The 25076-nt window shown below is 61.6% G+C and overlaps 7 protein-coding genes across 7 annotated transcripts; all 7 read left to right on the top strand.

Annotated features, from left to right (window-relative positions):
* Positions 1-2325: 2325 nt before the first annotated feature.
* LSCM1_07076 (uncharacterized protein) lies at positions 2326-3585 on the top strand (the record flags this gene model as incomplete). Its single annotated transcript, XM_067324464.1, has 1 exon — positions 2326-3585. One exon carries the CDS (start codon positions 2326-2328, stop codon positions 3583-3585), a length of 1260 nt encoding a protein of 419 aa, XP_067180668.1.
* Positions 3586-5204: 1619 nt separating this feature from the next.
* Positions 5205-7700, top strand: LSCM1_07075 (uncharacterized protein; the record flags this gene model as incomplete). Its single annotated transcript, XM_067324463.1, has 1 exon — positions 5205-7700. The coding sequence occupies one exon, from the start codon at positions 5205-5207 to the stop codon at positions 7698-7700; it is 2496 nt and encodes an 831-aa protein (XP_067180667.1).
* A 458-nt stretch (positions 7701-8158) lies between these two features.
* LSCM1_07074 (uncharacterized protein) lies at positions 8159-10165 on the top strand (the record flags this gene model as incomplete). Its single annotated transcript, XM_067324462.1, has 1 exon — positions 8159-10165. One exon carries the CDS (start codon positions 8159-8161, stop codon positions 10163-10165), a length of 2007 nt encoding a protein of 668 aa, XP_067180666.1.
* Positions 10166-12962: 2797 nt separating this feature from the next.
* LSCM1_07073 (uncharacterized protein) lies at positions 12963-18773 on the top strand (the record flags this gene model as incomplete). The annotated part of the gene is made up of 1 exon (XM_067324461.1): positions 12963-18773. One exon carries the CDS (start codon positions 12963-12965, stop codon positions 18771-18773), a length of 5811 nt encoding a protein of 1936 aa, XP_067180665.1.
* A 1942-nt stretch (positions 18774-20715) lies between these two features.
* Positions 20716-21132, top strand: LSCM1_07072 (uncharacterized protein; the record flags this gene model as incomplete). Its single annotated transcript, XM_067324460.1, has 1 exon — positions 20716-21132. One exon carries the CDS (start codon positions 20716-20718, stop codon positions 21130-21132), a length of 417 nt encoding a protein of 138 aa, XP_067180664.1.
* A 1547-nt stretch (positions 21133-22679) lies between these two features.
* LSCM1_07071 (uncharacterized protein) lies at positions 22680-23498 on the top strand (the record flags this gene model as incomplete). Its single annotated transcript, XM_067324459.1, has 1 exon — positions 22680-23498. One exon carries the CDS (start codon positions 22680-22682, stop codon positions 23496-23498), a length of 819 nt encoding a protein of 272 aa, XP_067180663.1.
* A 567-nt stretch (positions 23499-24065) lies between these two features.
* LSCM1_07070 (uncharacterized protein) lies at positions 24066-24254 on the top strand (the record flags this gene model as incomplete). The annotated part of the gene is made up of 1 exon (XM_067324458.1): positions 24066-24254. One exon carries the CDS (start codon positions 24066-24068, stop codon positions 24252-24254), a length of 189 nt encoding a protein of 62 aa, XP_067180662.1.
* Positions 24255-25076: the final 822 nt, after the last annotated feature.

Genomic DNA, 25076 nt, shown 5'->3' with positions numbered 1-25076 from the left:
CACACAAGCATAGGCGGGACTGGCGGAAGATAAGGGGGAGTGGTGTGTGTGTGTGTGTCGGGGGGGAGAGAGGGAGAGGGGGAAGGACAGAGAAAGAGCCGTCGCCATCCTGCGCACGGCATCCCGAAAAGCGCAGTCGACGAAGTCTGCGGGCCCGCATGAATGGAGTGCACATGGGCGCGCGTCTCTCTTTTTTCTTCATCTCTGTATGTGTGTGTAGGAATATGTCGAGCGGTTCGGGACGATGCACTCTGACGGATCCTAAAGGTGACCTGCGTCGTTGTCGTGCTCGTCGGATGCGCCACCGGTGGGATGGGGGAGGGGAGGGCAGAGTATCACTGCCTCCTCCCACACGACCGCTTATTGTTTCCTTCCCTTTCTATTGCTTCCCCCACCCCACCCCATCTGGTTTAAGTGTGCGCGTGCCTCCTTCGCTAACCATTCCGCGCCAGCACATACAGACACACACACACACCTGCCCTCTCCCTCTCCTTCGCCTTGGAGAGGGGAACGCGCCATCAGCGGCGCGATCGCACAGCCTCTGCGTGTAGATTGTGTCTCTGTGAGGCGTATCCGACCCAAGAGGATGTGTGGAGGGTGTGTGGTGGGGGTGGCCCCCCTTTCCCCATCCCCCTGCGGAGACGAGCTGAAGCACGCGTGTCTGTCATTTTACCGCTGCCCCCTCCGATGTCCTCGCCACCGCCACAGCACACCAACGCCGCCTTCGTTGAGCTCTCCACACGGACTCAACGTGCGTGGCTTCGCTGTGCCTGCGCGTATACGCGGATGCTCCTCTCAGGCCATGCCCACTCCACCCACCCTCCCACCCCCTTGTTGCTCGTGGACAAGTCCTCATGTCACAGAGAAGAGGCGGAGGGCGCCGTTTTGAGGAGGTGGGGGCACACCCGCACGCCTCTGTCGCCTCTCTTGGTGCTGTTAAACATACACGCGGGAACCCATCCGGTAAGGCAGCACCGTCTCTGCGTCTTGCGCTCTTCTTCTGAGGCAGACAGGCCCGCACGCACGCACGCACTCCATCTCTCCTTCGCACCCAAACGGCCACAGCCGCGCACCGGTACGCTTTTTTTTTTCATTAAGTGAGCTCGACGTCCATCCCGGTGTTGTCCGGCAACGTACAGCGGCGACGAAACAAGAGACTCCGACCCCCCCTCCAGCAGGGTGAGAACAGGCACGAAAGGAGGAGAAGAGCGCACGCGCACGTGCGCAGAGGCGGCGGCGCAAGGCGAGCGTGAAGAACGGTACGGAGGCGGCTCGTCGCCACACGCCCACGCACGCACACACACATATATATATATGTATATATGCGTGTGTATTTTTGCCTCTCCCCAAGCGCCCTCCTGTGCTCTCTCTCCCTCCCAGGTGCCTCATAGCGTGCAGTTTGTTACCAAGTTCAGTGTAACGCCGCGCAGCGCTGCCAAGCGACGAGTACGCCGGACTCTTTTCGCTGCCTTCCCCTGTTTTTTTTACCGTCGTCCACTGAGCCGTTCGCTGCGTCACCGCTCATCTTCCTCGCTTGCGACCCCCTGCGACACTGTACGCACGCGCGTTCTTCGCCGGCCCTCCCCTTCTCTTCATGCTCGCGGGCGACGCGGTCGTGCACACCTACTCCCCCCCCCGCTTCCGTCGCCACCGCTCAGTCTCAGGTGCGCATGTGCGTCCGCTGCTCTGCTCGCTCATGTTTTCGCGTTGTTACCTCAGTTGTTTGGTGTTACCCATGTCACCTGGCCGTCTTCGCTCCTCTTACACCACCACCTCGTACACCACCACATTTGGCCCTCTTATGCGATCGCTTCGCGTCGGTGCCCCGTTGTGCATGTGCATTACCTCGAGGCCTCCTCCCCAGAACAGCACGCGTCGCCCGCATCTGCTGACGCGGTGACAGGAAAGCAACCGCTTCGCGCTCACCATCACGCCGCTACCGCCACCTTAGCGTGACGCGCGGCCCTCCATCCGTCTCTCTGCATGCATAGTTCATATTTTCCCTCTCGCGCGATACGTAACGGCAGGCACACATCATCTACACGCACACACACGCACTCCCTCTCCCTCTCCCTGTAGATCGACCGAGGTCATCTTTATCGTTGCGCTTCTCGCTTCTCGCAGGTCCACTCACCATTGTGTGCGGGTGTCTTGAGCGTGCGGATGCGCTCGTAAGAACGCGCGTCCGTTCAAAAAGGTATAGAGAAACCGCCACCGTCGCCCACTCACTCACCCACCCCGTCTGCCGCATCGCGCGTGCGCTCCCTCACCTCTGCGCGCCACCTCGTGGAAGGGGACGCGCACCGGCTGGCTGCATCGTCAAGGATGAAGCTCCGCTGCTTCCTGCTGCGCTACTACCCGCCCGGCATTACGCTCGAGTATGAGACGTCTGCCGGGCAGGTCGGGCAGAAGACGATCGGGCTGCTGAGCCTCACCCCGACAACGCCACTCGAGCCCCTCGCGGACAAGATCATTGCCGAAGAGGCGTTGCTGAACGGCAAGTACCGCGACCAAATCCTGTCGTACCTGAAGCGGCTCGTAGAGAAGCTGATCGCGGGCAGCCATCCCAATCAGACCTTCTCTCTCTTCAAGAGTCTGCGGGCGCACATGCTGCCGCTGACGAACTGCGCCTTCAACAAAAATGGCACCAAGTTCGTCACGGGCTCGTACGACCGCACCTGCAAGGTGTGGGAGACGGCGTCGGGCAACGAGCTCGTATCGCTCGAGGGCCATCGCAACGTTGTCTACTGCGTGGGCTTTAACAACCCATATGGCAACCGTGTCGCCACGGGGAGCTTTGACAAGACGTGCAAGATATGGGACGCGGAGTCGGGTCAGTGCCTGCACACGCTGACGGGGCACGTGACGGAGATCGTTTGCATGTCCTTCAACCCGCAGAGCACGCTCATCGGCACGGGGTCGATGGACAACACGGCGAAGGTATGGGATGTGGAGACGGGTCAGGAGCTGCACACGCTGATGGACCACACCGCTGAAATCGTAGCACTGAACTTCAATACGTACGGCGATCTCATCGTCACGGGCTCCTTCGATCACACGGCGAAGCTGTGGGACGTGCGCACGGGCACTGTCATGCACACCCTGCGCGAGCACCGCGGCGAGATTTCGTCGGTGCAGTTCAACTACGCCTCCAACTTGGTCGTCACAGGGAGTATCGACCGCACGTGCAAGCTGTGGGATGTCGCCTCTGGTCAGTGCGTGTCGACGCTTCGCGGGCACACCGACGAGGTGCTGGACGTGGCCTTCAGTGTTTCAGGCAACATGGTGGCGAGCGCGAGCGCCGACACAACCGCGCGCGTGTACAACACAGCAACGTGCCACTGCATTGCAAGCCTCAACGATCACGAGGGGGAAATCTCAAAGCTCGAGTTCAATCCGCAAGGGACGAAGATTATCACTGCCTCGGGTGACAAGCGCTGCAACATCTGGAGCGTAGAGACCGGCCACGTCTTGCAGTCACTCGTTGGCCACACAGACGAAATTTTTTCGTGCTCTTTCAACTATGAAGGGGACACCATCTTGACCGGCAGCAAAGACAACACGTGCCGAATCTGGAAGAGCTGATGAGTGGTGCACACACACCTACACACACACGTGCGCACACGCTCCATGTGCCCTTCGCTTCACCCACTCTCTCCATGATCCCTGTCTTCCTTCCACCACCACTACCTGTCGTTGGTCGCTGCAGTCGGTGAGCTTGCTGGTGCACGGAGGAGGGCAGAGGACGTGTGGGGGGGGAGGTGGGGGTCACAACCAGCAAGGATAGATCTGCAGGGAGCCGCGGTGACGGATTGAAAGGGGCACTTGCGATGGTGGAAACCGCGTGCGCTGTGTGTGTGTGCGTGTGCGTGTACGTGTGTGCACGCGCATTTGGGTGGGTGGGTGTCCGGCTGAACGTAAGGCGAATGTTTGCTGACGAGTGCTGTTGCGGCGATGGCTTTGATGAGCGGACGTGCCCGTGTGGAGGTGAAGAGTGGGGAGTGAAAAAAAAGGGGGAGGGGAAGGCAAAGCTCCAGAGCGACTGTGCCTTGTGCGCTGTGTGTGTGTGTGTGTGGCGGTGTCTCCTCCTCGTATTCAGCAGCTCTTCTCCCCATCACCACCGTCACGATCTGCCACCCCTCTCACCGGGGCTTTCTGTACATATCTTCTTAATCGCGTGTTTCCATCTGCCTCTCTGCCCACACAGAGAGAGAGAAGCAGAGGGGTGAGGGGGGAGCATTTCGTTGGCCTTTCCTATCATCTTCAGTTCCGTGAGGTCATTCCACCCCTCCCCTCCCTAATGTCAGAGGTACTGCTCGGCTCCTCTCTCCTTGGGCTCCTGCACCCCTCTTAGAAGACGTACACGACGCGGCACCTCCACCCCTCCCCCCTCCTCTACAGACTCCTCCGACCAACACTAAACATGAGTTCGCCTGATGTGACTATATATACATATATATATATGTGTGTATGTATTTGTGCGGGCGCTTCACCGCGGGGGTGAGAACGAGGGGGAGGAGGGAGAGAGGGTCTGTCGTTCTCTGCTTGAGAGTGAGCCGTACGGTGGCGAGACACGGAGCACATAGACAACAGACATGCCGTAGATGTTCACTTCAAGGTTGCACATTTCAAGAGTCAACGCGGCGCCATCCCATTCACAGCACTTCGCGCCCTTTTTGCTTTCGCTCCCTGTCGCTTCCCTGCGTCCGCAGGAATGTTGCTTCTCTTGCTGTCGCCTTAACGCCCACTGGCGCCCTTCTGCGTGTCACGCGTGAACCTCTCCCGTCGAGGCCCTCCCAGCAAGCCTGGCATGAGGCTGATGTGTCACTCTGGCAGCCATGGGTGCGCATGTAGGTGTGCCGCCTGTCTCTTCCTCCCTCCCCCTCCCTGCGCCATGCAAAGCGTGGGGCGGAAGGGGGAAGGGGGGGAGGCTGCCACGGCCGCCGTCACAGGTACCGTCCCACCGCGCTGTATCGCGGTGAGCACGTGTGGACAACGCGCCCGTTCGATCAGGTTGGCTTTTTTTTTTCGCATTGCTCCGCACACCATCGCTCATGCCGTGTCGCCCTCTTCTCCCCTTCCACACACGCAACGCGCATGTTTGCTTTCTTTCCGCCTTTGGCGGTGCGAGCAAACATCCCCAGACCGCTACGCACGCACAGGCGCATACACACACCGGCACGCCCCTGCTCCGGCAGGCCATCATGTGGGGCACCGCACCGCCGCGCAAGCGCGCGTGGCAGCCGTTCGTGGGCTGCGTCGCGCCAATCGTGCGGCAACGTCGCCTCTGCTGCAACGAGACACCTCCGACAACGTGTAGTAGTGCGTGCGGCCCGGCGTCGACGCGGCGCAGGTGCACCTCATCTTCTGCACCGCTGCCTCCATCGCTTTCTTTCTCGGTGGAGCTTTCGCTGCCGCATCTTCCCGGCCGCACACCCCTCGTCGCTGCTGCGGCTCCTGCCAGTACGGGCACAGACGCGGTACATCACGCCACACAAGCACCAGGCGATACACGCGCCGCGGAGGGGGAAAGGGCGGCCCTGGAGAGTTCAGGAAAGCGCGCGATGAGCACCGAGGAGCTCATCGCCTGCCTACTAGGGAGGCTCGGCAGCTCACCTGCTACACCGCCGCGAGTGTTGCAGGAGCGGTGGCGTCAGTTCACGTATTTGTGCGACTCGCTGGTGCGGTTATTCATGCGTCCTTCAGCGCGTGACGCCTCCGAAACCTCCGCCTCAACAGGCTCCGGCGCACCTCGGCATAGCCTTGTGGGCGTTATTGTGCCCTGTAAAGAGGTGTACTTCAGTGCCCGCCATGTCAGCGCCGCAGCGGCAAGAGCAGGCTCCCCAGCGCCCACATCCGTCTCGGTTGGCTCCTCATCCTCTGTAGAGGACATGTCGACCACGCAGGCGGCGCTCTTTCTCTTCCATCATCACTGGCGAGTGCCGGCAACACTCACTCTCAACACAACCGTTCCGAACTGCGCACCAACTGCCGTCACGGTAGAAAGTGGCGGCCACACTCAGCCACAGCCACGTTTCGAGCATGACGTGGCTTATGCAGCAGTCACCCCAGAGGGAATCGATGCGGTGGTGGCAGATTTCGTCTGCGTGCAAGGCGGTAGCCGACTTCTGCTTGTGCGCGGCGATGCCCCACCGAATCTGCAGCTCCGCCTCCGTGACGGCAGCCTCCACAGCCCTCTCTCCAGGGAGCCCAGTACCATGATCGCAAAGGCGCCGTCGCCGCGGGCGCATCGCACCTTCCACACGGCTGCCGAGCTGATTCGCCACTTCAGCGCGGTAAGAGACCGACAACAAGACGAGCAGAATAAAGGCGATGGCTGCGCACGGGCGAGCGCGTTAGAGCTGTGTGTGGCAGGCTACCCGCAGGGTCATCCGTTAGACCGCACGTGGGGCGCACCATCAGCAGCTGATTCCGTCTCGGCAGAGGCAGCCGCCGCGGGTGTAGCGGGGGAGCCTGACAGCAGCGTCTCCGCAGTGAGGCAGCGCAGCCTTGCGTTTCTGCGTGCGTTCGAGAAAGACTTTGATGCCGCGGAGGGCGCTCTACTGTCAATGGTGCGCATCGTTAAAAGCGGGGCGCGCACGGCATCAGCGAAGAAACGCTCAAGCGGCGCCCGTGTCAGTGATGGTGCGCTATCCGTGGCCTCCGGGGGGTCGAGAAAGCGTGCGCTGGACCCTGGCATGCCGCATGTTGTCATGCCCGAGCTGCGGGAGTTGTGCCGCACGCTGGGGCGTCTCGGTGCGGTGCGGCGGCTGTGGACATGCTCCTCCAGCTACGAGCCTGATGTGCGATCAGCCTGTGTACATCGAATGCTGCAAGAGAAGGTGTTGCTGAGGCCACCTGGCGAGCTCCAGCATCGATGCATAGCGGGCGGCCACAGCCGAGGGGGCGCTGCGGCCGCCGTGATTGTGACGCAGATGATCACAACTGCGATCGAGTTCGTCGACTACGTGAAGGACATCAAACGCGTTCTGCGCGCGTGGGGCTCCACCGCCACCAATGGAGGGCTGCCTGAGTCCGGTACTGAGGTGCGCGCCGGTGGCGGACAACAGCCGCAGCAGTCTCCACACGCATCCGCACCGGCCTCCTTGACGCCCATCTCCGTCATTCCTGGAGTGCTACTGCCCCATCCCACTGACGTGCACGTGCTGCTGCGGTCACTGTACATTACCAAAGTGATCCCCAGTGCGCGCATGCAGCAAGCACTGGAGGTGTACGAGAGCGAGCTCAGGAGCGCGTGGTGGCAGGTCACAGGCGGCGACGTCTCTGCGGCGATACTGGAGGTGAGCGAGGATCGCGTCCCCCAGGTCGAAGCGCGGGTGTGTCAGTTGCGGCATGTCGCGTCTTGCCGCTTCACCTCAGCGTGGCTTGTGGAGACGGTTGATCTTCTCCATGATCTTCGCCGACTCGGGCAGACACGGGTGCATTTCTTCACCATGTGCAACGACAAGGTGGATAAGCGCGTGGCGCAGCTGTTGGCGGCCTACGACGCACGGTGCGGGGGTGTCCACATAGCCGTGACGCACGAAGAGGGGAAAGGGTGGGGTGACAGCAGCTTATTTGCCGGGACACCTCCGTGGTGTCTTGTCGCGGGGGCTAAGCTGGGTACCACTCACTGTTGCCTTCCCCCTTCGCGCCCCACCCCTCATCCACTCACCCGTGTGCCACAGTGTCTTCTCTGATTCACAGCACGTCTGCGCTGCCGTGTTTAGCTTAGCTTGCTGAATGTGCTTGCATTCCGTGGAGCCTGACGCTCCCTCGTAGGGGTGGGGAGGGAGGAGGGGGGCAAGCTGTAGAGAGACAGCCCTTCACCGCCCTCGCTGTACCGCACCTCCTCTCTGCGACGGCGGCGACTGAATGGCGCTGCGCCCTGAGAGCACCTTATTTTTTTTTTTCGCACCAGCCGCAGCTCCTTTGCACGTCCACAGTAATTGGTGGATGCTGACCCGCGCCACCGCAGGAGCGCACGCGCGCGTAGGTGCGACGAGGACACGACCGTCCACGGGCTCGAGCAACACCGACCGAGCGCGCCAAAGAGATCTTCTGAAAACGGACGAAGTGCTCTCCCACGCTGCCATCCCCGCCGTCCTCTCACCACCACCACCTACTGCTCCACCCCCCCTGCGGCAGCGCCTCTCCTATGAGCAGCATGTCCAGTACCTCGCTGCTATGGCGCCGCTTGCAGCTGCTGCAGCCAACGCTGCCCCTATTCGCCACTAACGGGCAGAATGCACCAAAGATCCCCTCTGAGCAGGCACCTGCAGCCCCGCTTCCTATGTCGTACAGCTTTGCTGTGGTCCCCCCACCTGTGCCAGCCGCCACGCCTGCCTTCGAGGCGCACGTCCGCGCGCTGCTGCGTTGCGTTCTGCACCCAACCTTTATCACCTGTACCTGCTACAGTCCGTACTTCACCTCTGCAGCGGCGGAAGGCGCGGCAGCGGCGTCAGCAGGCACCGCACTTGGCTCGGAAAATGCGGCGGAGACGTCTGCAACGCAGCAGGCGCTCACGTTCCTCCACGAATGTGTGCCGACAGATGTGGGTCTTGTCCTCACTGTCACCGCCACCCGCGCCACATTCGCCGCGGAGTCGGTGGAGGGCCCAGAAGGGGGCTACCAGGGCTCCCGACGGCTTCCGATGCTGTCGGGGTCCTCTTCCCCTGCCTCTTTGCAGCAGGCGAAGTCGCTGACGGGTGCAAGCCGGTGCGGGGTGGCCGCTGTCCTCGCTGACTTTGATCGTCGCACCTCTATGGTCGTATCCACCGAGTCGAGCGCTACGAAGGTTCAAGAGGGAACTCGCCACCGCAGCCGTGGGCTGATGGTCTTGCGCGGTGATGACGGTGGGCACACCCGGCAGCGCAGGGCAGCCGCGCAAAGGGACGGCGCACTCACCTCCTCCCCCTCTTCCCCCTGCCCGTACGCCGACTTCGCGGACGGCGTTGACCTGCTACGCTTTATCAGCGCCACTCTCAGAAGTCGTAGTGGTGAAGCGCCGCGTCAGGCCTCCGGTAGCGACGCTGAGAGAGCGGCTGTGTGCCTGTGCGTAGGCGGGTACCCGCAGGGTCACGTGCTGGACCGGCAATGGGGAACAGCGCAAGAGCGAGCCGATGCCGCCACCACAGCATCGTCGTCAGGGCAGCCGCTCCTGCCATACCAGATGCTGTCGTCCTTTCAGCTCCTTGAAGAATTAGACCTTGCCTTTGCCGACACCGAGGCACGGCTTCGGCGGGCTCTGGGAACGCACAACGCACGACGCCCTCCGTCGGTTGAGTCGTGCGTGGAGGCAGCCGGCGCTCTTTTCGCACGATTGGACGCCGTGCGCCGTCTGTGGACAACGCCATCCTCCTACCCGCTAGACGTGCGCGCCGCCTGCACGCGGCGGACAGTTGTGGACAAGGTGCTCCTCCGTCCATCTGCAACGCGGCAATGCATCGACGCCGGAGCTTGGGACGGCTGCCACACGGCAGGCGCTCACGTGGTGGTGACACAGATGGTCACCTCTGCCACAGAGTTTTTGGATTACGTAGAGGACATACGGAGTGCGCTGCGCTCGTCCATCACCACTGCCCAAGGCGTCGTCTGCAACTTTGACGGCAATGGTGCAGCTGCTGCCGAAGAGAGGACAGCGAGCGAGACAAGTTTACTGTCATCAGCAGGAGCACCACCACCACCACTGTCCCCATTGCCCTCACTCGTTGTGGTACCGGGACTGATGGCACCCCTGCGAGGGGAGCAGTTCCTGCGCACAACGCTGCAGCTGAAGGTCATCCCGAGTGCACCATTTCAAGCTGCGTTGCGCGAGTACGAGATGGCACTGCACTCCGCCGTCGAAGCCTTGCGCAGAGCGGCTGCCACCCCTTCGGAGGCTGTGTGCTGCCACTGCGACGCGCTGACAGGCACACCGGAAAGCGAGACGGATCGCTCTGTAACCCTCAGTGCGATCGAGGCGTATCAGCAGGCGAAGGAGGCAGCAGAAGAGTGCTTTCAAGAGAGGATGGTGGACATCACGGTGGCCATTGTGCGCGACCTCCGCGCTCGCGGCTACACGCACGTCAACTTCTCCGCCTTTCAGTACGGATGCAGTGACGCCATCGGGCGCGTAGTGGCCACCCTGGACGCGGAAGGCGGCGAAGCAGTGAATCCGCGGTGAACTTGACGAGGGTTGCAAGGCCGAGGCAACGCTGTCGCCCCCACCCCACCCTATCGTGATGCGTCGCGCCTGCAGCCGGCACCGAAGTCTGTGCAGACATGCGCATGTTCGCCTCCCTCCCTCTTGTCACCGTTCGTGCTCTTTGCAATCTGGTCGTTGCGGCGCCGGCAGTGGTGGCGACTGAGGCGATGTGCAGAGGGCAACGCTCTCGGCGGCTTTGTCTGACTATACGAGCTGCTGACTGGTCAGGGAAGCCGAGTACGGAAAAGAAAAACAGCCAGACGATAGAGCGGAAGCAGTGGCCCGCTGGGCGCGCATGTCCCCCCACCCACCCTCCTCCTCCGCCTCGTTTTCCTCTCCGTGAACTTCGGCCCTTGAATTTTCGAGCCGTAAGCAGCGCAGTGCATGCATACCTTCTCATGGCAGCCTGGACTCCTCACTCTCTCTCTCCTTGCCTGCCGCTCTACTGACTCTCACCTTGAACGCAGCCGAACACGCGCACAAGTAAACTTTCCTGTACGTGCAACGCACACACCCGCACGCACGTGCTGTCGGCGGCAACGAACCACACGCCCGTCCTTCCCCTGGTCTCTGTGTGTGTGTATGTGTGTGTGTGTCCACCCCCTGTGTGAGTCTAGAGGTGACCGAAAGGAGGAGAGGCGCAGCCGTCTCTTTAAAAGGCGTATGTGCGCTCGCCGTGCTGCCCTCCCCTCCCCTCTGCTCTCTCTCTCCTTCGCGCACGCCTCCCAGAAAAAGGACTCCTGGTATTACCCAACTCATCGGTGCCGCGGGAGTGGCAGACGTGTCGTCATCTCCAGGCCAGCCAAGTCGACACACACACACACACGTTTTTTTATTTTCCTTACGTTATTCGCACCGCTGCACTTCCCCCGCCGCATTTCATCGCTCACGTGACGGAAGAGGAGGATCCGCGTAACGGCAGCAGCGAAGGCGAGAAGAGGTTGACGAAGGCGAGCATTGCTCCACCTCTCCCACCTCCTCCCTCCCTCCCTTCATCCATCCATCCATCCATCCCAAGACCGAGAGGCGCGCTCGTGATTGACTGTGCACTTCGGATAGGGTGTGCGTGGCTTTTGTGCGTCCATCACGGAACAACATAACGGATCGCAGCGCCCGCATCAGTGGGGATACACACGCACATATATATATATATATGTGCGTGTGTATGTGTGTGTGTGTGTCGGTGTGATCGTGTGTACTTCCAACAGACTTCCATTCGTATACGCCGACGCCGCCACCGCCGCCCCCACCCCCTTTCCCTCCCCACAAACACACACATACACACGTTCAGCAAAACAAATCCGTTTCTGTTGCCTACCGCTCACTGTTTCGATTGCTTTTAATAGGGAAAAAATTCGCTACACACACACAGACAGACAGACACACAGACGCGCTTGCGCCCTCACACAGCGACGATTAAGCTGCTCGACCGCCTCGCCATCCCGCTGTTTCCCAGCGCCCTCCTCTCCCTCCCTCTCTCTCTGTAACTGATTTTTTTGTGTGTGTGTGTTCCGCTTTTCGTTTCGATACTCTCTTCTTTTTAGCTTTCGTGCTGCTGCTGCTGCGATTGTCGCCACACGCCCTCTATTATCCCGTTTTGGACCTCTGTATTTCTTCACCCCTTCGGGCCTCTGCATCATTCGCCCCCCAGCCTCCCTCCCTTACACCCACACGCCCTTCCCTCGCTGTCTCCCGCTTCCACACTCCGCCGCAAAGAGGGGCCCCTGCGTTTGTTCCAACGCGGACCTCACCCCTCTTTGTGTGTGCGTGTGTGTACTCCTCCCTCTCTGTCCCCTCTCCCTCTTCGCGTCCCTGTTTGCTGCAGCCTCTCGCCATTGGAGGAGCGGAGCGCACCTTGGGGGGAGGCACGTCAGCGTTCTTGCGCGCGGGCGGACTTCTTCGAGGAAGAGCCCCCTCCCCCCTCACCTCACCGCTCGTGTCCTGCTCTTGTTCCGCTGTCACTTGCCTGTTGGTGCAGCGACACCAGCCGCTTGGGCAGTGGAGAAAACGTCAACAGACACGATCTCTCTCTCCATATATATATATATATCTGTGTGTGTATTGAGGACTTCACAACAGCGCCGAAACGCATCTCTTTTCTTCTTGATTTAGCGAAGCACACGTCTCCTTCAGCTTTGTTCCCCTCCCTCCCTCCCTCTCTCTCTCCAGGTATATATTTATATCTATACGCATTTAACCCCTCGTGCCCTGTGGCTTTCCGTCTGTCACCGTGGGGTAGGCGCGCGTACAAGAGAGAGGAAGAGAGAGAGAGAAACGGCGTACGAAAAAAAAGAAGAGGTACTCCTCATATTACCACACACGCGTAGAGAAGTCCATCGCTCTCACAGGGCGCCGTTGCGTTCGTTTTTTCTCTGTTGTCGTCGTCGTGCGTGCGTGTGTTCGTTTGTGTGTGTGTGCGCGCGCGTTTCTCTTTTCGGCTCGCCTCTTCTCCCCCACCCCACACTCCGGTACAGTCCAAACAACGGGCCCTACGCAAAGCAAGTGGAGGCCACCACGTCGTCAGCGAAAACTGTCGCACAGGATCTACCCCTCCCCTTTTTCTCTCTTTTCTTTCGGACCTCAATCGATACGGCGTGTGCTAAACTTGTCTTCCCTCTCACTTGTCCCTTTTTGTTTTTCTTGTCTTATCAGAGGCGTTGCCTTCGCTTGTCTACATCGGCGGGGCTCGCCCTCTCGATCTCTGTGGTGACACACCCATCGAGGGAGGCGAGCGTTCGGGGACACCCATCAGAAACGAGAAATAAAATCGAGTGTGATGAGTCAATCATTCTTGTCCAGCCTGGCGCTGCACATCAGCCTGCACCCGAGCTGTCGCGCAGTGCTGCGTCGTCACTGGCCGGCCCCTCACTACCATAAGACACCCCAGACCGTCTTCGAAGAAGCTGAAGAGCAGCCCCGTCGCCAAGCCGCTGGGGCCTCCTTCGCTGCCTCCCTGACTGCGGCGGTCATAGGCGATCATGATGGACGTAGGAATGTCGGTGGTGCTCGGGAGTTCAACCCGTATGAGACCTTCAGTATGCGCCTGAAGCGCAAGCGGAAAGCACCAGTGAAGTCTGGCTGTCGAAGCCACGGTAGCCGCAGCACGGCACAGCAGCAGCAGTTGGTGCAGGGGACGACAACAGCAGAAAAATCGCAATCAAAAGGAAAGCGACGAATGAGCAGCAGCAGCAGCAGCAGTCCCAGAGTGAGGTCAGCCAGCTCAGCGGCGCGCGCTGGTAGCTCGAACTCGGCCATGCCCAGCTCGTCGACGGTCGCTGCAGGCGCCAGCACAGCAACACTGAGGAAGAGGAAAAGCCCCACTGTCGCCGTTGCGAGCTCCTCCGCGTCGGTCAGCAGCACAGCCAAGGCCGCTGCCGTCGCTTCTCCCTCTCTCAGCTACCCGCCGATCGCGTCGTCAAAACAACGCACTGGTGGTGCTGCGAAGACTCCGTCGCTACCGCTTTCCGGTGCTGCAGCAGCAGTCCACTCCTCGAGGAAGACGGTGGCGGAGCATCCGGTTAGGAAAGGGTTGGACGCGACACCCACGAGTGTCACCAACGACTCTGCCGCAGCCACGCCCGCCACACCGAAGAGGAACTGGGAATGCGGCAGGTCAGCGCACGGCGGTACGAACGACACAAAGAAGAGGGTGCCGCGCAGCACGGCGATAGCGACTCGTGGCTCTCCAAGCCGTGGGCCCGCCGCATCGAAGACGCATAAGGTCGCTGGCGACTCCAGCGGCAGCATGTGTGACCATGCGGCGGGCAGTGACCATGGCAGTGAGAGGAGCTACGTCCGAGATCCTCTAAGGATTCGCCTGCCGTGCAACCTGCCCTGCCGCGGGCGGGCAGGCGCTCGAAACGGTCACCACCCTGTGCATGTGTCAGTTCGGTGGAGCGGCGCACGACAGCGACGGCGTCGCTTCTTCGCGCAGTACCCATCCTTGGCATCGCCAGAGAGCGTCATGCGCCTGCCGCAGTCGAGTTACCTCGCGGCGCTCTCACGGGGCCCAGATGGATATGAGGCCCGGGCGGGCGCATTCACGTCGGAAGGTGAATTTTGCGTTGGAGTGCGCGAAAGGGGGCATGGCCAGGGCTTGGCGCCACCACGGGCGCCCGGATCGGTGGATGGCCTGGACGCTGCTGATGGTGCCTCCGTCCTCAACAGCACGCCGCTGCGCCAGGAGCAGCAACTGGGCTCCAGTCACCGAGAAGCTGGTCACACCGCCACAGCAACGGCAACGACAGGAAGGCGCGACTCCCTCTCCTCTAACGGAAACCGTGCCATTGCGTACTCCCACGCCCGCATGCACGGTCAGACCGAGGACGAGGACGTTGTCCTCAGCGCCGCCATGAACGCCAGCAGCGCGCCTCTAGCCCGTCCCTTCGCCCGGCATCCCGCGCGCACCTCAGCGTTCGGCATCTCTGGCTCAGAACTGCCAACGCCATCAAGCGTTGAGCACTGCTCTGCCCCTCCTCACAGCGCTGTCCTCCGGCCGAACTCGCTGCTTATCATTCGCTCTCCAGCGCAGGACTACGCCGACGAATCCGCGGCTGCGGGGCCGGCTGGCGCCCACATCTTTCGCGGGTCACCGGGTGGTGTTGCCTCCGCCAGTAGCCTGAACCAACTCCGCGCCAGGTACCTGACGGACACAATGTTCAGCAGCATACAAGCGCGCTCTACACCGCATCCCAGTCTCAACATCAGCATGGATCGAGTGTCGAGCCCGCATCAGCCATCCAGCCTGGCCCCGGCGAACCTGTCGGCCTCCCCGTCCACAGCGTCCGTCCCACCCTGCGTCACCCACTTCCCGCAGCAAGACGGCAGTCTCAACGGCCTGGCCCGCATTCAATGCTCAAACGCCCTGAACATGAGCGGCCGCAACTTCTCTGATCCCACGGTCGGTGGGTGTGTGTGGTCCAACTCAGACAGTCCCACACAAGTAAATAATGCCACCTTACGAAGCAGCGGCGGCGATGGTGGGGGTGCGCCCACAATGGCCCTGTTTTCCGCCGTGCAATCCCCGCTGCTGTCTCTGTCCTCGACCCCGCTGTGCCTGACACCCCTCTCCGCCCACGCGTGCGGCACGGCGGCGGCAACAGTCGGCAGTGGCGCCGCGGTAGCCGCACCGACGCTAATGATGAGAAGCGCTCACAGAAGCTCAGCGGCCACAAGCGCGAGAGGTGCTCCGGAGATACCTCCGCCACTTTACGTGAAGACGGTGATGGCGCAGCGGCGCCGCTCATTCCTGCTGCGCCGGCAGCAGCAGCAGCAGCAGCACGGGTGCGCGAGCTCTACTCCTACGGACGCCTTCGGTGCGCCGCCAGGGCATGTGGGCTATTGCCCCTCATGCGACGACTTTCCCCCTCCACACGAGCAGATGCAGCAGTCGCTAGTCGTCTCACCGTGGTTGCCTCCTCTAGCCCCGCAGCCTTTGGACGCCGCGCCGGGCGGCGGGCGGCTTCTGGGAGCGCAGCGGGAGGCCTCTGCCCGGTGCCGCGCAAGCGCTGGCGAAGATGCGGACGACGAGCCCCGCAGCCTCGGCGGTGTAGGCTGCGGGGGCAGGGACGGCACGCTGTACCACCACACCTCCGCAAACGCACAGCAGCCATCGTCGCACCTTCCGTCCGCCAACCAAGCAGCACTCGGCGGCTTGGGGGAACCACTGCAGTTGTCGCAGACGCGCAGCGATCGCCCCCAGCGCATCGATGTGGTGCCCGTCCACCGGTTCAACGGCGAGTCGCCTCCGCATCTCGTGGCTGGCGAGGGTGGCACCAGCTGGAGCCTCGCCTCCTCCCTGCAGCTGACGCAGCAGTACCTACCTTCTTCCGTGCAGCTCTTGCAGGGCGACGGCGGTACAGACCTTCAAGAAAAGCCACCCGGGCCGTGGGCGTACTCACAAGCACGCCTCTACGCCGCTAGCGAGAGCACGGCGTGGCTCGAGAACAACGGCCTCACCACCGTCACCGCCACACCGGCCATGTCGCCCATGGTGGGGTACGGCACCACCTCGGGGGGACACTGCGCGAGCTACTTGGGCAACGGCAACAACCCCATTTTTTCGGAGCCGGTCACACCGCTCTGCTGGTCGCAGCAGCGTCGCTTTTCCGGTCTGGGGCGCGCGCACCAGCGGGCGTCGAGCGTGTCTCTCACGTCAACGTCCTTCCTCAGTCACCAACTCGCGCCGGCCCCCTCACCCGGCACCGTGGGAAGCGCCCTCCAACAGGGAGTACGGCGCACCCCATCAGGGCTGGTTCGCGCACCTTCCTTCACCTCCACGACGACCCCTGCAGCCACACCACCACAGGTATTCTGTAAGTACCAGCGGTCAGAGCGCCAGCGCCGCCGCCGCCGATTCCCGCAGCCGCTGCCGGGGACGCGGTGTCCTGGCATGGCTGACCGACTCGCCTTCGACGCTTACCGCGCCGCAATGCGTAATGGTGCCATCGCTGAAGAAGAGGGGTGCAGCTATTATCTCAGTCATCACCGGTGCACCTCGTCAAGTCCGATGGCAGCAGTGCCCATGTCTACATCGGCCCATCGTAAGGCTGCGCCCCAGTCGTCACCGTCGCCACCGATGTCTGGCAGTCTGCTCTGCGCGGTGTCGCTGGGGGACTGCCACATCCGCTCCCCGCCTACCGCCACGCTGCCGAGCGCAGCGAGTCATGAGTGCAACGCAAGAGTGCGCTGGGACGACGGGCAGGAAGGGAGCGAGGAGGCGATGGCCGAGCGTGAGGGGACCACCGTCGGCGTGCCGAGCTGTCTCTATCACATCCCTCTCTGCTGCGACGACATGTACCACCGCGACGAAGAGGCGCTCGAGATGCTCAGCATCACTACCACCTCATCCTGCGCCTTCGGGGCCGGCCTTGACGGGCTTTGCTGGAAAGAATGGATGCCGTCTTCCCCTGAAGAGACAGGCGAGGCAATGCTGCGCGCAGCGGAGCAGGTCGCAGCCACCGCGAAGAGAGCGACAGTGTCCTCGCACGTCTGGGCCTCGAGTCGCCTCTCACCGATCGCCAACAACAGCTGGGCAAGTCAGGACGCGTTCGGCGGTGCCCTGCCCGCGCCACTGGCCGCTGCGAGCGTCACCACCATGGGTGACTCCTGTGCGACCGTCTCAGCAACCCTTCCCGCCTTTGGTATGCCGAGCAGCAGCATAGGCACGAGCAGCCGTCACACAGCGGGTGTGTTTGCGAGCGGTGGAACAGTAGCGCCGGCTGGTATCACGGCGCCGCGCAACTCCGAGGACCTTGCCTGCTTCAGCTGTCGCGCTCTCGACGATGCGCCAGCTTGTGGCACAGACGAGGATTCCACCGCTCTGCTCGCCGCCTCGCCTATCCACTGCAGCGATGGTGGCGATCCGCAGCCGCAGCAGCGTCTGACAGGCCAGAAACTGCTGCCGACGAGTACGTCGTCCGATAGCGGCAACAACCGTAACTTATCGGGGAGCGGCAAGAGGTCGTTCATTGCGGAATGGATAGCGTCGAAGGTGCAGAAGCACCTGGAGAAGAAGAGGCAGAAGAAGCAGCGCAAGCAGCTGGAGCATGAGGTCGCAGCTGTGGAAGCTGCTGCCACAGCTGGCAAAGGTAGAGCGGCGCCCACAGTGGGTAATCCACGGCCGCCTCTCCCCGAGGGTAGGTCCAATCCGCTTGCGTCGCATGCTGGTGGGCGGCAGGCGCAAAGTTGTTCATCGCGCATGCCCGAGTACAGCGGTGCTTGCTTGCCACGCGATTGCAGAATCGGTCCGTCTGCCAAGGGCTCCGCTAGCTGTGGCCCGCCGTCTCTGAGCATGGCGATGCCTGCAGCCGCTGACTCCGCGCAGCAGCAGCGGCACCGCCAGCGTATCGCCTACCTGGCAGCGGCGTACCAGACGGAGCTCGTCATTCACGAGCAGAAGCGGCGCGAGGCGGATGCGAACCGCCACGGCCTCGAGGAGCTCGTGCATCGCAGTCGCGCAAAGATGACCCCGGCGGCGGCGGCGGCAGGCTACTACTACGAGGCCAATGTCGTGACGTCCCCGGGCATCTCGCGGCCGTTGGCGCAGGCACACCACGAGCCTGTCGGCACGTCGTCTTTGAAGTACACCCGGATCGACGTGGCGGCAGTGGTGGCAGCGGCAATGGATGCCAGCGGCGACGATCCGAGCAGGAGCAGTCTCAGCGCTGCGACGTACAGGAGCGGACTCTCGAGCGAGCCCGACAAGGCGGAAAGCGCCGCGGTGGAGGAAGACGTGGCTGTGAGTCTCCGATTCCCACGGGCGCCAGCGCGAAGCAGGGCGGCGCGACCCCGGTCGCCCCTCACACGCCCCAGTAAGGCAGGCGAGGAACTCTTCACTGTACCGCGTCGGCAGCAGAACGGCAGCGCTCATGCGCGGATGAAGGCAACCGCACGCACCACCAAGGCAACAAAGCTGAAGCCAAGCGATGCGGCCGCACCCCAGGAGCGGCCGCAAAGTGAGCGCGAGCGCCGTGGAAGCAGGGCACTTACAGTGGCGTCGATAGAGGAGCGGAGGCGCGTGGCACTGGACACGGTCAAGAAGAAGAAGCAGGCGATTGAGAGCTGGATGGTTGGCGTGCGCTCCTAAGGCGGCTTATGAGTTGGCCAGCCTGCGTCTCTCCCTCGTAGTGGTCGGCGGCGACGTCCGAAGGCGTAACTTCCCCAGGCGCACACACGCCCGCGCGAAGAGAGACGGAAGCGCACTACAGCGTCCAAGCCCAGAAAGGAGGAGACGGCGTGGCTCTGAAGAAAGAGATCGAAGGAAACAGCTGAGAGAGGGGTGGTGACCTCTGCCCCCCACCCCTCTCTCAGTTCCTCTTTGCTTCAGTTGTTAGTCCAGCGGGGCGGCGCTCCAAGAGAGCGTACACCCTTTTTCCCCACCCTACACATGCACACCTCTTACACACGCTCCCCCCTCCCCCCTCACCGCTTCGCCCACATGCACCGTTACTGTTCATTTCTCTAAGTCTCTCATGAGCTCTTCATCTTTCAGCGATCTCCTCACTTTTTTCTGTGCTCTTCTTTCGGTGCCCCTCCCCTCCACTCGGGTCCTCACCCGTCCCCTTCAGAAGGGGGAGGGAGGGAGGAGGAAGGCGAGGGGCGGCGCTTCTGCTTCACTGACAGTTATCGTCCCTCTCTGCCTCACTCTCTCCCTCACATACACACACGCCAACGTGCCCCTTTTTTACCTCTTGCTCTCTCCCTCCCGCTCTCCCGCTCCCTCCCACCCCTGAAGTCTTCTCTTAGGTCACCTCTGCCAACGTCTCACCTGCCATTATTTCCATATCTCACCGTTTTTTTTCTTCGTTCGTGGCTCTCCCCCTTCCCTCCCCTCCCCCCTCTCTCTCTCTCATCCTTTCGCGGACTTCGCTTCTTGTTGGATGTCTCGCATGGATGGGTGAGCGTGGCTCACGTATGTGTGAGTATGCCCTCACATGCCTTGCATACACGCGCGTGCAGAGACAGTCTGCACCATACCCATGGTGACAGCGTCGCACGAAGTGCGAAGGCTCTCGGTTACGTTTCGCTCGCTTACTATCTCTCTGCTTTCTCCTTCACCGACTTCGGCAAGTGCGCTCGTCAGCCCCCTGCGGATATATGCAAGACGTATCTGCTGTGCCCCGTTCGACATCTCCCTCTCTCTGTATATCTCTCTCTGTATCGATACACACACACAGAGAAAGAGAGAGAGGCACAGAGATAATTTTTTTTCGATGATGTTCGGTGCACGCGTTCCTTTTTTTTTTCTTTCTGTCGCGGAGCAGCGGAGCGATGAAATGAAAGGGTCGATTATGCGTATGTGTGCGTGTGTGTTGAGCGCCAGCGGAATCGGTCTTTTTGCCTGGCAGTGCGTCACTCCGTCTTACTGTTTTGTGGACGAAGCCGTCCCGGTGTGACCTTTCCGGTGCCTTCTCCAACGCTACGTTCACCGCCCATGTCGCCCAAGTGCGTCTCTCCGCCCCATGTCCCACACCACACCCGACATCCCCCTCGGTCCCCCATCGCGGAGACGGAGGTGGTCGCTGGAAAAGCACGGTGCACCCGCACGCGCGTCCGCGCACAGACATGGAGCGTGCTGGGCCGCGAAGCTCCTGCGGAAATGGCGCATCTTATTGCTGCCACTACGCCTTCTGTGTACGTGTCTCGATCGCATTGACGCACGCGCAGTCCATACGTGGGACAGATGGCGACGACTCAGCCGACTCGCGCGTGACACGCACTGCCTAGAAGCCGCTGCATCCCTTGCCTTTCCTCTTCGCCCTCCCACTCCATCTACAGAACCCACGGCGTGCACGCACAGGCACTCCGGCACGCCTCCCCCTTGTCTCTCTCTCTCTCCTCTCACCCCACGCACACATCCACCCATCCATCACAGACCTCTGCTTTTCTCTCTCTGTCCCGCGCTCACCCTTTCGGTTTAGCTCTCCCATTGCCTCGCCTTCACTGCGGACGCACACAAAAAGACGCACATTCGTTCCCCCGCGCGCGCTGTGTTTGGCTTACCCATCACTATACCGAACAGCTGCAGCATGTCCGGTCACCACCACACAAGCGACCCGAACCTGACGCAGAATCAGGGCAACATGCTCGGCGACCGTCCGTGTGTGCGCCAGAGCCGCCTGTACCGCGAGGGCTGCAGCGGCAACGCGATGAAGGAGCTGCTCGGCCAGTCGGAGCTGTCTTGGAAAACGAATCAGACGGAGGGCTGCTACGGTGGCGGTCGTGTGTACGACCACAACACAGAAGATCACCGTGCGGCTCTTACACAGACACCGCCGCCGCCGCAACAGCAACAACAGCAGCCTTCTCAGAAGCAACAACAGCAACAGCAACCTCAGCACGAAGAGAAGACGCAGCAGGCTGTCTCGGCCAGCACCGGCCGTGGCCTCCGCCCGGGTGCCGGCTACGCCAACCGCCAGACTTACAATATCTTCACTGGGCAGTAAGGCGCCGCTGCATCGTCCTCCCCCACCCCACCCCCGCAACGCATGTTGGGAGGTTGAGAGGCGGGTGGGTAAGGCTACGTGATGGAGCCGTAACAGCAGCAGCAGCACCGGCTTTCCATTCAGGGCATGTGTCTCGGTCGTATCCGGGTGCAGCCTGCTGTCCTCTCCTCCCCCCTCCCTATTGTTATGTTACAGTAGAACGCCTCCTCGTGGCTGCCGTTGATGCCCGCAGCAGCGTGTGTGTGTGTGTGTAGCGGAATGGATGAGAGTCGTACCACCTCTGGCCTCCACCGCCGATCTTCACCCTCACCCACCACCAGCACTCCGCACCCTTCGTGTGTCCTTGTGCAAGTACAGAGACAAATCTACATATATATGTGCATCTGTACACCAATGCGCTTACCTCCCAGACCCCCAAGTGACATGTGTGTGTTCGACGTAGACGAAACGTGCGGTTGCTGCTGTTGTCGGTCTGTCATTTTTTTAGCCTCCTCCCCCCTCCTCTCTCTCCCCTCCCGTGGAGGGGGCAGTCGCTGTTGTCGCGGCATGTGTTCTCCGCAGGTTTGCCGCATTTCGTCTCTTTACTTCGGGCTGCGGTACTGTCGCTGCTTCGCCCTCGCTTTCGCGCTTTGGATTTCGGCGTGTGGGGGGGGGGGGGTGGAAACCTCTGTACCGAAAGGAGGAGACGCAGCCACGCGCATCGCCAACCCCCCTGAGCAAATAGCGAATAAAGACAGCCAAACATTTTTTTCGAAGAAAACATGCATCGGACCCGTGCGAGCCCCCACCGGCCACGACCTCTTGGCTCCTCTCTCTCGCTCTCTCTCGCGCGGGCGGGCGGGCGCTCCCTTCTCGTCTCCTTTCCCGTAAAGCTTACACGCATACAGAAACACTTTTTTAGAGCTTAAGTGTCTGCCGTCTCTATCCATACTGTTGCATGCACCCGCGTGCGCGCCATCCCATGATGTGGGCGCCATGCACTGTCGAGGCTGTTTCGCCTTTGTTCTCATGTAACAATGATGTCCTTTGAAGAGCGAATCTGCTGCAGAAGACGCAAAGCGAAAGTGAAAAAAAAAAGAACGTCTGGCGGAGGTCACGCTGGACGCCTCGGGGCCGCCTCTCGCCCGCCTCCACCTCGGCAGCGAACAAGAAGGCGAAGGGAAAGGGCTCACGCAGCGTTGGGCATGCGCGCGCGCGCTCCTCCCGCCCCCCCCCCACACCCACCACCACCACCTCCCTCTCGTCGGACTACGCGCCTACACCTGAGTGTGCCGACTCCAGCTTACCTATGTGCCATACCGCGCCACCGTTACTTGCACAACACCCGAGGCCAAAGCGCTGCCCTCCACTCCATTCCCCCTCCCTCCCTTCGTTCCTTCGTCCACTTATTGTGTTGTCCCCATCCCCCTTCACTGCGGCGAATGTGTGTCGGCGATCCTCCCCAACTCCTTCCGTCTCGCGCCCCGGTCACAACACAGTGCGGGCTCCTCGTCCTACTGCTCTTTGTTTCGGGTAAACAGAAGCAAGTGTCGTGGTCTCCTGAGCAGATGTCGGTTCACTACGTCGATGCCTTCATGCGCGTGGCTCTCAACGAAGCCGAGCTGGCGCTTACGGAAGGTGAAGTCCCTGTTGGCTGCGTATTGGTGCGCACGGACGTCAACGAGAGCGTGTACGCGAAGCTCAGGCTGCAGGCTGCCGATGCTGCGACCGGTGCATCACCGCAGGCAACCCTTTCGCCCAGCTTCGACGGGCTGATCGAATCGTGCATCGCTGCCCGCGGTCGCAACCAAACGAATCGGCAGCATCATGCTCTTGCCCACGCCGAGTTCATCGCAGCTCAGAAGCTGATGGACGACGCAGCGAGGGGTGGTGGTGCCCGCGCAGGTGCGCGCTCCAGTGAAGGAGTGGCCGACCCGGTCGATGAAGGGGGCGAAAGCGTATTGACCTCCGCACCGCTGTCCGGCTTGGCCGAGTACGTCCTCTACGTCACTGTTGAACCATGCGTGATGTGCGGGGCTATGTTGCTGTACAACTGCATCGCGCACGTCTTCTTTGGCTGCTGCAACGCACGCTTTGGCGGCAACGGCACCGTCTTGGCCCTACACACCCCACCTCTTCGCCAGCACCGCTTGCAGCCACACCCCTTACAGCCAGATCCACCGGAGCCCAGTGAGTCCCGCATCGCGGACACGGTGAAATGCTTGCCCAGCGCTGACGAGAGCGGGGCCGGGTACAGTGGTGGGTGGTGGCCAGGTTATGTGAGCGAGGGAGGCCACACCGAGGCGGAAGCCATCCGCCTTCTCCAACGCTTCTACGAGAGGGAGAACCCAAACGCACCGGATCACAAGCGCCGCCGGAAGGCTTGAGGGCCCCCCTCTCCATCTCTCCCTCACCCTCCTCGCTGAGCGCGCTTGTGCGTGTGCCTCTGGCGACAGCGGCGGCGGCGCGCTGCAATCGCTCGGAGGCGGCTGCTCCCATGAAAACGACCTCGGACGACAAAGCGGCAGACCCGTCCCGTCCCCGAGAAGCCTTCTCGGGGACGGGACGCGGACGTATCGAATGAGGTCCATCACGGCTGCTGGTGCATCCGCCTTTTCGCTCTCTCAGACACTCCGGGCGCGCCTGTGCGAGTATGGCAGCCACCGCGTCCCTCTCTCGCTCTTCCGGCCTCCCTCACCCTCGATCCTCTCTACGCACGTACACGCTCGCCCTCCCCCCTCCCTCTCCCCCACCCCACCCCCTTCCTCCCATGAGCAAGCACATACATATATATATATACGCACGTGCCCCCACTTCTACATCAGTCCTTGGGTGTAGTCCAAAGGAGAGGTAAGACACCTGGGCTTCGTCTTTCCGGTAGCCTCCTCCCTCCCTTCTTTCTTCACCGCCTCCCCTTCCCCCCTCCGCACGCCTTCGCGCTCCACCTCAGTGAGATGCTCCCTTCCGCTATTGCATTCGTTGCGAAGATCGTCTTCCTCGTGTGTCTCCTGTCCTTCTTCTTCCATACAGTGCGCTTCACATGCTGTGTCACCTTCACGGCGGTCACCCCCATGTCCCCTGCCGTACAGCTCTTCAACAGAGCCTATGTCGAGGAGCTCAAGACGTGCCTTCGACGGTACTAGGTCCTTCTGTGTTGGAAGGAGGTAGCCAGAGGAAGGGCTCTGGCTACTGCACATGCCGCCACGAAGCCTCTCTCCGCCCATCGAGCGCCACCGATCGCAGTGTCGAACCCATGCTCAGCTTGCACCTTGGCGATGACGTGTATCACGAAGTGCCGACTACGCAATGTTGTGACTGTCACATCTTCACCTGACCGGCGCTCACAGTATTGGCGCGCGATGAATGCGGCCTCAATTGTGGTGATGTGCGCTGTTGTCGATCTCGTTGCTGCTCTCTCGTGTTTGTTTAGCGCTATGGCGGCGCGTTCGCATGGCGAAAAGGGGGGGTGAGCCATGGGGTAGAGGGGGGAGGGAGTGGAAACGGAAGGAGCCGCAGGTGACGCGCCGGCGCTGCACACGTTACGCGTCGCGTCATCGCACATGGGATGACCATCACACCTTCACCTACACGCGCGCAACGCCCCTCCCCCACCCCAAGCATCCCTCTCGAAGGTACAAAAAAGGGAACCAAAGGAACGTCTGTCTTGTCGTGGCTGAAAAGACTGAGAGGTGAGATCAGTCGCACCCACATCACATTCGCTTTTATGAGGGCGTCGGAGTGCTGTTGCGCGCCTTCGTGCCCCACACTGCTTCTGCTCCCCCTCTCATCCATCGATACGCTCACAACAGCAGCAACGGCGCTCTCCTTTTCACGCACACACAGTGTCGCGGAATCCGTCTGCGTATGCCTCTCGTGCCTTCATTGCTCTGCCCCTACTCTATCCCCTCCCCCTTTTCTTTCACCATCCACACGTTTCTCTCTCCGCGTCGCACTCGCCACTGCCG

This window comes from Leishmania martiniquensis, chromosome 10, assembly GCF_017916325.1.
Source record: "Leishmania martiniquensis isolate LSCM1 chromosome 10, whole genome shotgun sequence".
Taxonomy (NCBI): Eukaryota; Euglenozoa; class Kinetoplastea; order Trypanosomatida; family Trypanosomatidae; genus Leishmania; species Leishmania martiniquensis.
Note: the sequence above shows the minus strand (reverse complement) of the source record. Positions and strands in the feature narration are given on the sequence as shown.